The sequence below is a fragment of the Monocercomonoides exilis genome (genome assembly GCF_001643675.1).
Source record: "Monocercomonoides exilis strain PA203 chromosome Unknown scaffold7-2047599, whole genome shotgun sequence".
In the NCBI taxonomy this organism is placed as follows: domain Eukaryota; phylum Preaxostyla; order Oxymonadida; family Polymastigidae; genus Monocercomonoides; species Monocercomonoides exilis.
Genome location: NW_027150552.1, coordinates 1,290,660 through 1,308,115, shown reverse-complemented (window position 1 = coordinate 1,308,115; position 17,456 = coordinate 1,290,660). Strand labels below are relative to the sequence as shown.

General features: G+C 40.8%; 3 protein-coding genes across 3 annotated transcripts in view; 1 reads left to right on the top strand and 2 right to left on the bottom strand.

The window, feature by feature from the left end:
- Window positions 1–5,062, bottom strand: part of MONOS_44 (dynein haevy chain, unidentified) — a gene marked incomplete at its 5' end in the record, with an annotated part of 36,625 nt that extends 31,563 nt beyond the window's left edge. The window contains one exon of the mRNA XM_067874468.1: window positions 133–5,062. Within this exon, the coding sequence (XP_067733488.1) occupies window positions 133–5,062 (4,930 nt within the window). The remainder of the gene's footprint in view (window positions 1–132) is intronic.
- An 864-nt stretch (window positions 5,063–5,926) lies between these two features.
- Window positions 5,927–8,684, top strand: MONOS_43 (putative Glycoside Hydrolase Family 47 protein). The gene is made up of 4 exons (XM_067874361.1): window positions 5,927–6,055; window positions 6,117–6,141; window positions 6,196–7,838; window positions 8,116–8,684. Exons 1-4 carry the CDS (start codon window positions 5,942–5,944, stop codon window positions 8,374–8,376), a joined length of 2,043 nt encoding a protein of 680 aa, XP_067733487.1. The 5' UTR covers window positions 5,927–5,941; the 3' UTR covers window positions 8,377–8,684.
- A 15-nt stretch (window positions 8,685–8,699) lies between these two features.
- MONOS_42 (uncharacterized protein) lies at window positions 8,700–16,755 on the bottom strand (the record flags this gene model as incomplete). The annotated part of the gene is made up of 2 exons (XM_067874254.1): window positions 8,700–16,485; window positions 16,610–16,755. The coding sequence occupies 2 exons, from the start codon at window positions 16,753–16,755 to the stop codon at window positions 8,700–8,702; spliced, it is 7,932 nt and encodes a 2,643-aa protein (XP_067733486.1).
- Between the last annotated feature and the right edge of the window lie 701 nt (window positions 16,756–17,456).

The window sequence follows — 17,456 nt, the reverse complement described above, 5'->3', positions numbered from 1 at the left end:
AGAATCAATATTCAAAATAAACAAATAAATAAATAAATAAGATATGAATGCAATATGTTATTTATAAAAAAGAGATAGAAAAAAAAACAAAAAAAATTAAAAAATATAAATTTAATTAAATACGAAGCATACTTCTTGGATGCATTCCACCTGACAAATACCCACTTGATGGTACCAAATACCCTGACTGCGAAGTCATCGGCTGCTGCTGGTGTGTTGATGGCACTGCATATCCCTTCATCACATCGGCAATATGTTGATAGGGAACCATTTCTGATCCGTCTCCAAGAGATGACTGGGGAAAGGCCCCGATTCCGGTTCCTGCGCCTCTTCCATTGCTTCCTTCTCTTTCTCTTCTTTCTCCGCTTTCTCCGATGCCTCCTCCAACTCCACCATTGCTGCTAAGTGCAATAGAAAACACAGAGCGCGAATGATCCAGCGAATCTGAAGAAGACGATTGAGACTGGTTCGTTATTGATGCAGCAGATGCAGAAGAAGAAGCAGAAGAAGAAGAAGCTGTTGATCCTTTGATTGTGCTTGTTGACTGAGAATGAACCGTCATGGGTGTCAATGGAACAGAAGACTGCTGATTTTCGTCGATGAAACGGGGCGAGCGGTTGTATTCGCCAAATTCTTGTTCTGTTTGGTGGACGGAAGGGAGGAAAGTGGAGTAATCATTGACGATGGTGTAGGCAGGGGTGATGGGGAGAGATGGGATGAAGGTAGAGGCGGAGGAAGAGGAGGTGAAAGAGGAGGAAGAAGAAGACGATGAAGAAGCAGAAGAATTGGGTTCTGTCGATGATGAGGATGAAGCAGCTTTCTGAGAAGAATCATGTTTATTCCGTTGGACAAGAGGAGGAGAAGGAGACCTTCTGGTGCTGAAATCATTGCTGTGAAATGTGCATGAAGCAGCTGGGGGTGAAGAAGGCTCAATGATAACAGAAGATGACGATGATGATGAAGAAGTCAATGAAGAAGAAGAAGATATTGCAGATATGTTCTGTGGAAATTGAGGAGATAACTCGTAACTGCCAGTTGCATCACCTTCTCCTCTTTGTCTGCTGCTAAATAAGCCCAGTTGGCTCTTTTGTGATTTTCCAGCCTCAACATCACTTTCTTCTTGTGCTATTGCAAATGAAGAAGAGGAAGAAGAAGCAGAAGAGGAAGAAGAAGCAGAAGAGGAAGAAGAAGCAGAAGAAGAAGAAGAAGAAGAAGAAGAAGAAACATTCCCAATCCTCCCAATCAGCTCCGAAAACTGCTGAAACGGAGCCTCAGGCAAAACACCACAGACATCTGTTGGACGATACATTTGTATCCCCTTTATTGTCTCTACCAGCGAATCCTTGTTCACTTGCTCAATGTCCTTTCTCCACTCACTGGCGATCCGCTTAGCCGTCTCGATGAAGTAATTCCTGATGATTGGCCGTCCAAGCGGTGCTGATTTGACCAAATTCACCCAAACAGAAGAAAGAGCGATGCATTTCGCGCGGAACTGTGCGGGTGTGGAGTCGATCCAGGCAGCAAATGAAGGAGAATGGAAGATAACCTTGTTGTTCTCGAGATCGAGATTGAGATTGAGAGGCTCGAGAAGTTCGGTTGAAGATGAGGAAGAGGAGGAAGAGGAGGAAGAGGAGGAAGAGGAGGAAGAGGAGGAAGAGGAGGAAGAGGAGGAAGAGGAGGAAGAGGAGGAAGAGGAGGAAGAGGAGGAAGAGGAGGAAGAGGTTGTTGTTGTCGTTATTACTGTTGATGAAGGCAAAAGTAGAGGAGGTGATGGAAAAATAGAAGAAGACGATGATGATGATGATGATGATGATGATGAAGCAAGTGCAACAGAATTCAGCTGATATGTTGGAGTCCCTTCAGGAGCCGGTGAAGAAGAGCTTGTGGTTGACAGATGTGGCGCAATGTTGTCTGTGGATAGCGTCATCGATCCAGTTGTAGAGGCAACAGAGTCAGCTGATGTCGAAGCTCCAGAAGAAGAGGAGGAAGAGGAGGAAGAAGAGGAGGAAGAAGAGGAAGAAGAGGATGGCATAGGAGTTGGACTTGTATTTGTAGCAACAGTAGCAGTCGAAGCCGTTGTGGTGATTGTCAGAGAAGATGATGAAGGGTCGTTCGCTTGTATCATATTCATGTTCATATTCCCATTCATATTCCTCGGCGATGCCTCAGCAGGCGTCTGCAGACTGGGAGTGGACGAGAAAGTGGCTGCGATTGCATTGTCTGTGTTGTTAGAGAGAGAAAAAGCGCTGTTCATCATCATCATTGCTTCGCTTTCGGAGGATTGGGACTCAGCTAGTGAGGTCACACTGATATTTCCATTGGCCATGATGGAGGCGGAGGTGCTTTGAGAAGGAAGATGGAAAGGAGAAGAAGATGATGAAGATGAAGATGATGAAGATGACATCAAAGGAGAAACCAAATTCCGCTGAGAGTTCTGCTCATTATGCTCATTCTGCTTGCTTAAATTCAGCACTGCCTGGTAAGTCTCAATCAACCTCTGGTCCAAATAGTCTATCTGCTGTGTCAGCGCCGTCACATGCTTCAGAAACGCAGCATCGTCAAAACACACAATCAGCTTCAGGAAATTTAACAATCGTGTCAAAAGTGATAAATAAGGCAGCGCAAAATCGCGCACGTTGTCTGCTTTGTGTATGCGGACAGGGCTGAAGGAGCTGAGGGCAGCGAACAGAGAGCGGATGGCAGTGAGGCGGTGCTGGATGCGGGCAGGCACCTCCAAATAGAGCGGGAGCAGCGTCTGGCGGGTGAGGCAGGCAGAAAAGACCTCTTCGCGCTTGGCGCTGCGGCTCCGTTGCTTCTCCAGGCGGGAGAGGGAGAGAGGGTGAGAGGAAGAGGAAGAAGAAGAGGAAGAGGAGGAGGAGGAAGATGAGGAGGAGGAGGATGGAGGAGTGGCAAAAACAGAAGGAGAATAAGGGGAATTCGAATAAGGATAAAAATTGGAGGAAAAAGAAGGGTAAGAAGAGAAGTAATTGTCTGACCCCTGGTTGTGGAAAGAAGAAGGGGAAGAGCCAGAAATAGAAGAAAGATAAAACATGTTGCTTGGCGACGAAAGAGACAAAGTTGAAGAAGACATCGCAGGTGGCAGCACTTTCGCACTTTTTGAACGAAACCGCTTGTGAATATTGACAGCTAGTGGAGATGTGCAGTCAGTTAGTTTGGAGTCCTTTAGGTGATGAGAGGAAAGAGTGCCTTGTTGTGGCTGAGTGTGTGGCTGATGATGCTGTTGAAGATTTTGTTGATGATTCTGTTGATGCTGTTGACTGCTTAGAGGAATTTGTGAAAGCTGTGAAATTTGAGGGTTTTGTGTATTTTGTATGTTTTGCTGATTTTGTTGGTTTTGTTGTTGATATTGCAACTGTTGCTGAGGAGACAACGGAGAATCTTCCATTTCAAACACCTTGTCACTTGCATCCCGGATGCTGTTCTCCTTCGCAGAAGGAAGCGAAGAATGAGAAAACGAGTGGAAAAGATGCTTCAACTTCACGTTCTGTGAGGGGGAGTGGGTGATGGTGAGGGAAGTGGCCTGAGAGTTCGAGCGGGACAGTGAATGCGAATGGGCCTGGGAAGAAGAGCGGAAAGGAGGTGATTGTGACTGAGACTGTGATTGGGATTGTGACTGGGATGAAGTCAAAGAGCGCGCCGAGCGGACGGAATGAGACGATGTGGGCGAGGAAAGCGTCCTGTCACCTTGTTCTACAAAGTGCTCTGTCATATGCTCTGTCATGTGATCTGTTGTGTGTTCGGTGATTTCTGTGATTTCAATATGTTCTGTATGTTCTGTGTGATCGGAAGTTACATTTTCACTAAGTACAGACGATTCTTCGTCTGCGAATATTTCTGATGAGCTTGAGGGAGAGCAGGCTGAAGAAGGCGATGAAAGAAGGCCAGAAAAAGTGAAGTGATGCGGAGACGAGAAAGACGGGGCAGAAGAAGTGGGTTGTGTGGAGATGTAAGGAGTCTGTGAAGAATAGGAGAGAGAAGAGGCAGCAGTGATGCGGTTGCTCAAAGGGCTGGTGGTGGGCGAGGTGGATGTGGATGGAGAAGGGACAGTGGTGGAAGAGGCAGAAGCGCGGAACAAGGGTGAGGAAGAAAGAGAGTAGAACGCAGAAAACTCCTCTTTCCTGCTGTTCTCCTTCAGGAAATCCATAACACCGTCCAAAAATGACAGGGCGCTGTCTATTTCGAGGATTGCATCGAGGGGCGAGACAGACATCAGATCGCCTGCGCAGATGTATTCGCTCTCCTTCTGCCTGTACTGCTCAAAGAGAAGCGACCGGTACGAGCTGCTGGAGGACAGCCTCCGAAACGCCTCTTTGCGCATGTTTTCAGCATCGGCTGCTGTGATGTCGGGGAACGGCTGGTTGATCTGCAGCATCAGCCGCGCCCGCTGAGACGGCTGGCTGTACCGGTCGTTGCAGAACACACTGCCCGCGCCTTCGCCTTCGCCCTGGCTCGGATTGCGGAAGTGGCTGAAACGGCGCTCAGAGACCGTTCCGTTGAAATTCGTGTCTCTTTTCCCAATGTCTACATTGTGCCTGAAGGTCAATACGTAGCCACACGAAAAGATCACAAATTCTGCAAGCGCTCTGGTGAGGTGAAAAGAGGAAAACCCCTTTTCGATAAATCGGAGCATGAATTGTTCTAATCGCTCTTTGTCAAGCAAAAGTGTTCTGATATCAAACAGTTGTGTTGACGTAAGTGCTTCATAGAATTGCATCATTTCTTTGGCCTCTTCGAACTTTGATACTGCTTTCTGATGATGCAAAGTCTCAGAAGCAGAAGATGACGATGCATCATAGCCAGAATTCAAGCGAGGAAGAACGGGCAAAGATGAGTATGTTGATAAAGAAGATACAAATAACTGAGGCTTGGTGGATTTTTGAAAACTTATTGGAGTCGGTTGATCATTGGAGTGAACGTTTTCGAGTTTCATTGTTTTTTCTTCTTCGAGAAGTTGACGTAGCAAATAAAGTCGAACAACCCACCATCCTATTGAGTTATTGATGCCAATCCCTTGGCCATCGTCAACGCTCAAGAGAAACATATGTAATGCTGGTCCAATTTTAAAATACAATTCTTGGCCAAACAAAACATTTGGATTGCATCTGAAAAATGATATAAATGGAGAAAGTGGTCGCACTAATTTTTGAGTGAAAAATGTTGTTATTGAAGAAATATCATCCAATTCTTTATTCCAATCATTTATTTGTTTTGTCGATGATATTATTGAGCATCCTTGTTGCTGAGGTTTTTTGCTGTGATAGTACATTAAAAGCACCTCTGATAGTCGTTTTGAGTGGAAATGATGAAATAATTGATTGTTTATTAGGCATACATTCAAAAAAAAGGAAAATTTTGAAAACTCAATTCTTGCTTGCTTTTTAAAAAACAATTCGCTTGATGGAAAGTCGAGACGAAATATGTATTCTTGAAGAGTTGCAGAAATGACGTTGAAAAGTTGCCGTGCTTTTGTCGGGAAAAACATTAAAATAATAGATGAACGAACTGTAGGTTTCGCTGGGAAATGCCTATTCAAAATAACAAGTTGATTAACAACTTGATTATTATAAGGTTTTGTGCTTGATGATGGAAGCGAACGGGACTGCTTCAAAAATGGTATGAAAACAGAAGGATAGTTTGCATTTAAAAAATCTCTTATTCTTTTGATTTTTTCTTTGTTGCTTACCCAATATCCATTAAAATAAACATAGTTGATAATTTTGCGCACAAAACTATCCATGATTATTTTATGTATAAAATACAAATGGACAATAGAGCAGCTTCAATTAGAAATATAATATTAATTATGGTTAATTATTTAAAAACTTTTTGGCATTTAATGAAAACGGTTTTTGAATTGATAAAAATGATGTGATGCAAAATAGAAAAATCTTTTTTCATGCCCTTAATAAGAAATAGAACAATGTTGGCTCCTTCCAGAAAGGAATCCCTTCTGACAAAAGTTATCATTGTTGTGGCAACTTTATCTTTTGCATATGTTCTGTTTCAAACGTCAAGAACGGCGCGGGATGTTGAGGCATGTAATTATTTATCAAATGATTTCTGAAATTTTATTTTATGGATTAATTCAAAAACAGAATATAGTATCAGAGAGAAATTCTAGTGTGACTTTTTTATTTTGTGTATTTCAGCTTTATTGATGAAAATTTTTATAAGTTTCTTTTTCAAGAGAAGAAATTCTTATTGATTCAACAGTTTTTCGAAAGCACATCACACCTCAAGATCCGGATTCACATGAGTTTCAACCTCTTGATCCGGACGTTCCAGAGCCCGTGATTCAAAAACCAGATATTCCCAAAGACTTTTATGATTCCATTTATGATGCAACAGTCGAAATTAGAGATAAATCCCCTCCAAATAGATGGCCGACTCTTGCTGACAAAGACTTAAATGAAAAAAGAAGAAATGCAATTAAAGAAGAATTCAAATATGCTTGGAATGCATATCAAAAATATTCATGGGGTGGAGATGATCTTCGGCCAATATCTAAAAAAAGTTTTGATTGGCTTTCGAGACAAGCTACAACAATTGTTGATTCAATTTCCACTATGCATATAATGGGCTTAATAAAAGAAATGAAGGACGCTGAAAATTTTGTAGAAACTATGAATATCTATTCAGGAGGATCTCCATCTTTATTTGAAACTTCAATTCGGATCTTAGCTGGACTTATTTCTTCTTATGATCTTACAAATAACACTGTCTATCTCAGAAAAGCAGAGCAAATCGGGGATGCTCTTATATCCGAATTTGAAAAAAATTCCAGATCATCGATCCCATCAAATCACGTCCATTTACAAAAACCATCTGGCAAGCCTGATTTCACTGAACGAAAAAAGAGCATCTTTGAAAAGCAAAAAAGCAGTGGAAAGCCCACTTCCTTTTATATGCCGAGAGCTTCTGAACTTTCAGTTAACAAGACACAGCAAACTTCTTATGGCACAGCCTCACTCGCCGAGTTTGGCCTGTGGTTGGAATTTGTGGCGCTTTCTGACCGAACTGGCGACCCACATTATGCGTTCCATTCGCTCAGAGCGCTGCAAGCGACGCTTGATGCCAGTGGAAGGAACAGAGACAACATCCTGCCGTTGTACATGAATAGGAATGGGGATAACTTTTCAACGAGTTATGTGTCGATTGGAGCAATGGGGGATTCGTTTTTTGAATATCTAATCAAGGAGTCTATATACATGTCTCCCTCACGACTTAACCTCACTTCACTGACAATGAAAGGAGACAAAACCAAAAGAACGGAGGAAGTGGAGGAAGACGAAGAGAAAAGAAATGATGATAAAGAAAATGAAGGAACAAAGAAAAAGAAGCTTGTCACGATTGAAGAGGATGAAGGAGTGGAAATAGCAGAGCACTGGATTGAGCAGATGCTGGCGTTCAACCGCCATCTTTCCTCGAAAAACAAAGACGGGTGGAAGTGGTGGAGAAAAAGCGATGACTATTATCAGTGGGAGCATCTCAGCTGCTTCGTGTCTGGCAACCTGGCGCTTGGAGCTTATTATTTGAATGACTGGAAGATTCCTAATAAAACCAGCACTTCTCAAAGAGAGCAAGATCTGGCTGAGCTTTTTGAGGCTGGTGTGGATCTGGGGGAGACGTGCTATCAAATGTACCACCAGTCGCCGACAGGGCTTGCTGGGGAGTTTGCGAGTATGGACGGGGAAGGAGCGGGAATTGTGAGGAATGGGCAAAACAATCTTAGGCCTGAGGTTGCAGAGTCGCTGTTTTATCTTTGGAGGATCACGGGAGATACAAAGTATCAAGAGAGGAATTGGGAAATATTCAAGGTGTGCTATAAAAGTTGAGAATTTTTATTTTAACAGTTACTGATAAGAAACTAAAATTGGATTGATTTATTGAATTAATTTTATTTTGAGCAAATTTTTCTTCTTCTTCTTCTTCTTTTTTTTTTTTTTTTTTTTTTTTTTTTTTTTTTTTTTTTTTTACTTTTTTTTTTTTTTTTTTTTGAAATTGTCACAATTGCATTTCAAAATATTGACTGTTTATTTCTCTTTTCTTTCTTTCTCTTCTTTTTTTTTTTTTTAATTTTCTTTTCTCTTAAAGGCAATGATGAAGTACAGCAAAATTGAGCCTCATCAAGAAGATGGGCTGATGATACCGTCTGGATACTCTTCGCTGAACGGCGTAGACACCACTTCACCCACACGTGTAGACAGAATGGAGTCGTTTTTCCTGTCAGAGACGCTCAAGTATTTGTATCTCACCTTCACAGAGCCGTCTGAGGTGATGCCGCTGGATCAGTATGTGTTCACAACAGAGGCACATCCACTGGCAAGAAGAAAGTACTTGAAAAGGAAATATTGAATGTTTTTATAGACTCACTTCAAATTATTGCAGATTTTTCTTTTTCTTTTTCAAAGTGAAAATTTGCTGATGTGATTGTTCGTTGATGAAGGTGATTACTTATTCTTTGTGTAATTTGATTTATTCATGTTCATCGATGGACGAACGCGTTGCATAAAATTTTCATTCTAGATGCTTTATGCTTTTTGTTTTGAGTTGAATTATTATCTTTCTTTTTTTTAATAAAACAAAGAAAAGAGGTATATTTTCCTTCTTTTAATTTAAATGTTCAAAATAAAACAAAATGATTTTAAAAAAAAACAAAAAAATTTTATTGATTTCAATTAAGATGAAAGAGTATTGGAAGATGATTCCAATGCTGCAAGCATTGCATTCAAGCATCCAAGTGCTTCTTTCATATAATGGATGCGAAGAGCAAGTGTCGTTTCTTGCTCCTTTTCAGGGAAATTATCTCTTTCTTCATTTGAACTTGCATTCATCACTGATTTTCTCATTGAAGCTGACTGCCTTAAAGAATCCTTTGACTTCAAAAATGAGGTAAATGAAGCACTTCCAGTTCCAAAATTAGTGTTCATTCTTTCTTCTTTTTCTTCTTCTCCTCTCTCATCTCCTCTCATTTCTTTTTTCATTTCTTCAACATCCGCAATAGATCTGTGTGTCTGTTCAAGATAAGGATCCACCGCTTTTTCAAGTAGCGTCTGCGCAGCAAAGAGTGGCTGGTTCGTTTGAATGTAATGCATCCAAAGTGCATCTCCATTCGGACACAAGGGAGAACCCAGGAATGTTCGCAAATAGGGAGATTTAATTGCCATCAGAGTTGTGTTCAAATGCCCGTTGCTGCACAACCACTCAAAGAAGGTGAAATGAAGAACAATGTCAGTTGACAGCAGAATCTGCTTTACTGTTTCACATGAAAGAATAAGCTCTTTATTGAACATCACATCAGAAGACGAGTCAATATCCTCTTTTGCGAAAGATGAATACGATTTGCTTCCTTTTGATTTCCCTTGTTTTAGCATCTTGTTTGTTGACAATGACCATTCCAACGCAAACATCACCCACTCATAACATCCTCTCCTCATCCAGAACGCTTCTTCATCCATTGCTTCGTCTTTATCTTCCTCAGATAGCATCAGATTAGACAAAGATGATGTTTGTTGACTGGTTAATTTGGGGCTTGTAGAATCTCCAGTTGCTATTCGCATTCGTTCATTATACAACATCTTTGTTGATCTTCCTTCGTTTCTTTCTTCTCCCATACCTCTTCCATGGTTGTCTGTTTTATCACTTTCAGCCAATTGATTTTTCTGCACTAAATTCGCTTCAAGCCATCTTCGTGCTCGATTATCTGGGTCATGTGCCTGTGAGTGTGCAACAGCCAAAAATACGCACGCTGAAGGAAATGAAAGCGCACAGAAAAGAGGGCAGAGAATGGACAGTGAAGATGGATCCTTCACGTTTGAATACCAGAGAAATGAGTTCGATTGGGATTTGAGACAGTTGAAAGCAGAAGATGAGTTAGATTGTGGTGAAGTGATAAGATTGATGAGAATGCGAAGCGAAGTGAGTAGAAGTACAGATCTGCCTTGCTTTGTGAGAATGGCTGGTTGTGAAGCCGATGAAAGATCAGACTCACTCTGTGATGGTGGATTGAATATAGAAGGAACAGCAGCTGATGCGACTTTCAGGTCATTTGATGAGTTGGAAGAGAAGCCAGAAGACAAGCCGAATGATGTGCCTTCAGAAGGAAGGAGAGCAGTCAAAGGTGATGATGAATCCATCAATGATGAAGCAGATGTAGCTTCAGCCATTGTGATTTCTTTCAGTTCTTCTTTACCAGACTGGTTAATTGAACTCTTCTGGTTTGAGAAATGATCTGAAATCATTTCATCTATTGTCATAAAGTTTGTTCCTCTGTCAGTTTCATTTCTATCAATTGCTCTACATTCTTCAACACAGAACATTTTGTTGCTGTTGTCTTCGGCATTCCTGGAGATTCCTTCAATAAATCCATCTCTTTCTTCTTTCAATCCTTCAATACTTCTCCCAATCATCTCTTTCTTCTCCACTTTCTTCAATGCACTGAGAGAAGCAAGTGCACAAAAGCGCAGAATCGAATGCAGTTTGTGCAATTTGATGTCTTCTGAAGAAAAGAATGACGGACTGACTGACGTGCATTCATTTGACAGTTGTTCAGCCGAAGCACCTAATCCAATTCCAGATAGATAAAATGGAAGTGTTGGAAGCTTTGAATCAGACTTGGTTGATAAAGATAACGAGCTTGAATTGAATCCCTTGCTTTGGGCTGTTGAAAGCTGAGAGAGTGATGCTCTGTCTATTGAGCTAAGAATCAATGATCGTGCAAGTGACTGGCCTGCTGCAGAAGTTATGAATTGGCTGAATGAAATAGAAACATTGCTATTCTTGCTTTCTTTCGCACTGCCTGACATTTTGGCTAAATCTTTAAACCAGTCAGATGGAATTGATAACACACATTGAGAATTTGTTGACGATTCAATGGAAGATTTTGAGTTTCCAAAGCTTTTTTGTTTAGAAAGAAGAAGCAACAAGCGGAGTGCTTCGTGAGAGCGAATAAGAAGAGAGACCAAAAATGAAGATGAAGCCGTTTCGTTTGCTGATTGACTGTTTGCCTGAGAATCTGAAGCAGCCAGCGAAGAAAGATGATTAATAGACAGTTGGTTCTCTGCAGTGGCAACTTTGCCTTTGAGGAAGAATGATCGAATAGAAGAACTGTCACAGAGGAGTTTAAGTAATGAATATAATGTTTGATCTATCAATTGAAGTACAGAAGTGTCAATGTTCAAGTAAGCAATTACTTTGAGAGGCATATCTGAGTCGCTGGAAGAAGAATTTTTACTCTTTGTTGATGATTCAGAATTTGTTGATTTCTTAGACGATTCACGTTTTTCATTTGACGCAGTTGGTAAGCCTGTGGTGATTGCTTGTGATGATAACTGTTGTCGAAGGAATAATGTGTTGATTGCCACTGATTCATCAATAAGATCTGAGACGTCAGTAAACAACGAGTGGAAAAAGCTTGCGGATGTAGCTGTGGTTCCCACTTGTGCATTCGAAAATTCACGTAAATCTTCATCAGCTGAAGAAGAGCTTCTGAATGAGCTGAACGGACTTCCAAATGGAGACGAAGAAGAAGGAGACGAAGACAGGCTTAGCAGAGGCAGCAGTTGAGAAGAGGCAGCAGACGAGAACAGAGTTGATGGGGGAAATCGGCTCCGCTGCTGGGCGGATGCAGCAAGTGAAGAGAATCGAGTGAGCATTTGCGAGGGAAGCGAATAAATTGGCGTTTCTGAAATGAGTGAGGAGGCAAATGAAGTGCCGGCTAAGCTGTATGGAGAAATCTGCTGTGGCTGAGGTTGAGGTCGGGGCTTGCGACTGAAGGATTTCTGAGTCAGCAATGAGGGAAGGCGATTTGAAGGAGAATGCAGTTGTGTTGCATTGTTCTGGGGAAGAGATGGGAATAAGGTTGAGGAAGACGATGAAGAAGAAGAAGAAGCTGATGCGGATGCTGAGGCTGAGGCTGATGCAGAAGCTGACTGTTGTTCAGATTGCATAGATGGTTGATAAGACAGTAAGTTAAACAAACTTTGGCTGTTTGGATCCACTTTGCTTGAAGAAGATTCATTCATTGAGTCATTTTGAAGAACTGTGGGTTTTTGATCATCATTCTGGTCAGTTTGTTCTTCTGCACTTTCAATCAATGCAAGAATTGGACGAAGAGACGTTTGTGCATCATTAGCTGCATATGAATTCTCTCTGGACGCGCGCAACATTTTCTGTTTTTTCTCTTCGGCTGATCTCCAGAGAAAGCTGCTTGTTTTGCCTGATTCTGAATAACGTGAACGGTCATCCAGATCAGAAAAGCTCCTCTTTCTCTTCTTCATCAATGAATTGTCTTTGTTTGAAGAAGAAGACATTTTCATGTCGTCCTCAAATTCAAAATTGTTTCTTCTTTTATTTTCTGTGGAATTGGAATTAGATGATTTTGGATATTCTTCATCGTATTTATTGTGATAAGTTTTGTCAGTTGTTAAATAATCTTCTGCAAAAAAATCAGAATATTCATCTGCATCTTCATCACTCACTTCTTCCTCTCTATCCCCTAATCCAATATATGACTTAATATTGTCCCACCAGCTTTTCCCTTTAGATTCCCTTTTTGAATTAGTCTTTTTCTTCATCTTCCTTTTGTTCTGTGCAGTTGAGTATCTTCCATTTAGCTTGGTAGCATTCGAATATCCAGGCAAATATCCTTCTCCCTTTAGCACTTTCCCTTCAAGCATTGCTCTTTCATATCTCAATCTTTCATCTTCCTCATCTTCTTCTTCCTCTTCACTGCCCGTGGAACCTCTTTGAATTGAATTCAAAATGTTTCCCATGTCTTTCAATGCAGATTCGCTGAAGCTATCACCATTCCGCTTTTCACTCTTCCCATCAAATCTTCCGCTTCCTCTTCTATTTTTCCCCTTTCTATCATTGTGCAACAAGTTATTCTCAATCTTTTTCCTTCTGTTTGTATCAGCCTGTTTGTTGCTCTGCAGCTTCTGCTTCATCAGAATGTGTGACATCTTCAGCATTCTTGTCCTCTCCTTCAGCTCCCTCTGCCTCCGCTGCATAATCGCATCAACGATTTCCCCTTTCCATAACAACGCATTCTGCTCTCTATCTCTCTGTCTTTGCTTCTGCTTCTTCTTCTTCTCCATCTTGCTCGTTTCCTCCTCACTCATACTTTTGCCTCCTCTCTTTGACTTCCCATCAATCTTTTCTACAGTGAAAAGAGGGCTGTTCCATATTGGAGCAAGTGTTCTAGCAATGAACAGGAACAAGGCATTGTGAGCCGCTGTGAATGTTGATTGAAGCAGTTTATCATTTGCCTGTGCCTCAGAATTCTTCAAGTTCATATCTCTTTCTTTATCAGCTCGTTTTTTGCGTTTCATTTCATTCTTGTCGAATGCATCATTTTGTGCAGAAGACAAGAAAGAATCAAGAGCATAAAGAAGATGTGATGAAAGGGGTTCAGCAGGTGATGATCCTAATACAACAAAGGCGCGAATGGCCGAGGCAAACAGAGTGGGTGTGTGTGGAACAGAAGGGACAGGAAAGTTGTTGAAATAGAGCTGCGAATGAGAAGAGGTGAAAGGCGAAATTGTTTGTGGTGATATGTTTGAGAGAGAGGATGAAGAAGATGATGACAATGGGAACAAACTATCTGTTGCCTTTTGCACATTCATGTTTGTTGCCAGAACCAGCAAATAAAAGCATGTTTCGTCATTTCCCACATTTTGTGCGAATCTTCTCAGATTGTCCAGTGAAAAGGCGAGAGAAGAGGCAGAGCCAGCGGAATGCACAGGAGAAAGAGAGAAGTCAGAGAGAGTCTGAGGAGAAAAGCTGGTAGAAGAAGAAGAAGAATAGGAAGAAAGAGGAGGAGCAGTGACAGTGAAAGGTGTGGCATCTATGCTCTGGGAAGCTGGTGAAGTGAATGGATATCCTTGTGATAGAAGGCCTGATGGGTTGATGCCATATGAAGAAGAAGAAGAGGAAGAGGAAGAAGACGAGGAGGAATAAGAAAAGGATGCAAATGGGAGAGAAGGGCCGAGAATTGTGGTGGAGAGAGAATTGATGGGGGAAGGCAATGCAGCAGAAGACAAAGAAGGAGATGATGATGATGATGATGATGAAAATCCGCTTATACCGCCCTGTGATAGGAGCATAGCCAGATGATGCAGAAGTGATGACTGATAGAAAAGATGGATGCCATCTGACACAGCAACAGCGATGAGAGGAGAAGAAGGGGTGAAAAATGGATGGAGGTGTGGATGTTGTGGTGTGTGGGAAATAGAATATGAAGGAGTCAGCTGGCACTGAATTTCAGTGGGCAATGAAGCAAATGAAGAAAACGATGAAGAGGGAGAAAGAGATGATTGAGATGGCTGTGGAGGGAAGCAATTGTTAATCATTGCATCGTATAAAGATCTAACAGAAGGCCAAGAAGCATTCGATGTTGAATATGAAGTTATCTTTTGTGAGTCAACAAACGAACTCCTCTCTATTCCTGACTGCTGTGTTGAAGCTCTATACGCTTTTGTTGGATATCTTTCTCGTGAAATGCTTCGATATTCATCTTCTCCTTCTTTATCTTTATCTTTTTCCTCTTTTCCTTCTTTTCCTCTTTTCCTCTTGTTTCGCTTTCCATTCGCACTATCTTCCAAGCCAGGGACAGTCAGCCAAGGCAGCTGAGAGAAATATGAAATGAGTGGATTTGAAGGCAGAATAGTCGATGAGGAGGAGGAAGAAGAAGAAGAAGATGAAGAAGAAGAAAGGATTGATTGTGAATGTGCAAAAGTTGAGAAATAGAGCGAAAGCAGGAGTTGCTGCGGGATCTCACACGCAGCAAGCACTGGTGAGTTCATTTTGACAGAAAAAGAGTTTTCGGAAAGAGTAGATGGAGCGCTGAAAGCTGAAAGATAGATGTTTTGGAGAGATGGAGATTGAAAAGAGGAAGAAGAAGAGGGAAAAGAAGAAGAAGAAGAAGAAGAAGAAGGCATTCCTCCAAAGGGAGAATAACATGGCAAAGTGAAAGGGTGATTGTGGAGTTGGGTTGATGTGAGGATGAGTGTGTCTGATGAGTCATTTGCATTCCTGTTGACCAGAAGTGAATACGAGGAAGTGACAAGAGAGCGAGTGATGGATGAGAAATGAGAGAATGTGGAAGGTCTCCTCTGTTGTGGCATTAATCCAGTGACATTCTCAGAAAGAGAAGAAGAAGAAGAAGAAGAATTGTATGTTAGAAATGAAAGTGAAGTGGGCTGTCTTGTTTGTGGAGACATCAAAGGCGATGAAAGAGGCACATGAGGAGACGAGAGGGGTGATTGTGCAGGCTGGTTTGTCAACTCTGAAGGGGAAGAAGCTGACAAAGAAGATGATCCAGTGAAAAAAGAAGGAGGAGGAATAAATGAATACACCGTTAGCGATGAATGTTTCTTCTTCCACTGATCCATATGTGGTGATGAAGTGTTATCCTTCTTGTCCGTTGCAAAGAAATCGTCTTCTCCTTCTCTCACATTCATTTTCTTCTCATTGCTTTTAGCTTGTTCTCTCACAAATTTCATCACCGCTGCCTTTCCTGCCTCTCTGGCAGCTTTCCTTTCCTCTGCCACTTCTTCAAACGAATGAGAAGAAAAATAGATGCGACATCCATTTGCACACACTGCACATAAGCAAATCGTTGCAGACTCCATCGGAGATACAGAATGAATAGAAACAGGCACAAAGCAATCGCCGTCGCGGAAAAGCAAGCGGAGATCAGTCCAGGAGATAGAAGAAGAAAGCAATGGCGATGATGATGGTGATGGAGATGACGGCGATGGAGGAAGAGACTGAGAAGCGAAATTTGGGAGTAGTGATTGTGGAGGTGTGGTTAATGCATGTTCAATAAGCACTTCTGGTTGAATGTTCAGTTGATTCTGCGCTTGATTGTCTGGTTGATATGCCTGTGGAGTCAAAAGTCGGCTCACAGGAAACGACTGCTGGAATGGAGATCTTGTTGGGGTTGTGCTAATCGGTGACTGTGCTGTGTATCTATCTTTCTCTCCTCTGTTGGCTCTTTCGTTCCATTCATCCATTGCCCGGGGATCAGTGTAATCGTTTGATCTCTTTGAAGACATTCTTTTATATCTGCTTGTTCCCAAGTTAATCTCCCTTTCAACATCTCTCTTAAACATATGCAGATATCGCTTCATTTGATCTGCTATATCCTTTGTAGTAATTGTAGTTATGTGTCTCAATTCTGTTTTCATTTCTTTGCTTGAAGATGATGACAGGTCAGGCGACTGTTCTGTGACAATCAATGGAGTCAATGACTGCACATACAGCGAAAACAGCGATAATGAGCCAGAAGCTGAAAGTGCAAACAAAAGTCCTCTGAATGAATCGATGATGATGCTTTGGATTCTGTCTGCTTGCGCAGAAGAGGAAGAAGAAGAAAAGGGATGGAGCAAAGATGGAATAAAAGAAGATGATGTAGACGATATGATATGCGCAGAAGAAATAAATCTACAATGTTTTGAAAACCTAATTTCAAAATTAAAAACAAAAAAATGATAAATGTGAATGAAGATCAATTTGAATGAAGAAAAAAAGTTGTTAACGAAAGCATATTCATGAATGAAATGTAAATAAATAAATTATAAAATACCATCCTTCTTTCGATTTGTAATCCAATTCTTCAATTGCACCGTCTGAAAAACCAAAAAAGAGCCGACCATTCGGATGGTGAGCACAGCATGTAATCTTTCGAGAAGTTTGAAGTTTCACGTGCATATTTGCTGGAAATGTTTTCATTTGACATACATGCAAAATAGAAATATATGCATTGGTTAAATATTAAAAAAGTGAAAAGGGAAAAAAATAAATAATTAATCTCTTGCTGCTTTTGAATTGCCAAACTAGGTATTATCTGAATATCGTCTTTTTCATTAAATGAAATTCCAAAAAGTTTCAGTTCTGTTTGTGAGCCCAAAACAAGCACGTATCTGAACAGAAATTCGGCATTGAAATTAAAGAATATTGTTAATTCAAAATCATGTTTAAATATCAATACTTTATTGCATCGATAAAAACACGTCGTTTAGGTGTTGCAATATGACAAATCTCCAATGATGGAAAGTTGCTGTCAAACACGCATAAATCTCTCCTAAGTTTGCACCATCAAATTTTAGAAATTAAATTTAACATCCAAAAAAGAATAAATAATTGTATAAACTGCTTCACATAATTCCAAAGAAGCAAATGTCTTCCAGAAATAGTCCATATTCGATTAATTTCTGGAAAGAATCCAATCTTTGTGTTTGAAGCTAAAAGAAATTTAATTCGTTAAGAAATTTTCAAAATAAAATACAAACAAGAATTATATATTTTGAATGCTTCTGGAAAAGAAATAAAATGATGTTGCGAAAACAATGGCTTCAATAAAACATTTTATATCAAATAATATTGGAGATATCAAAAATTAAATTAATTAGAAAAGTACATTTCAATATATA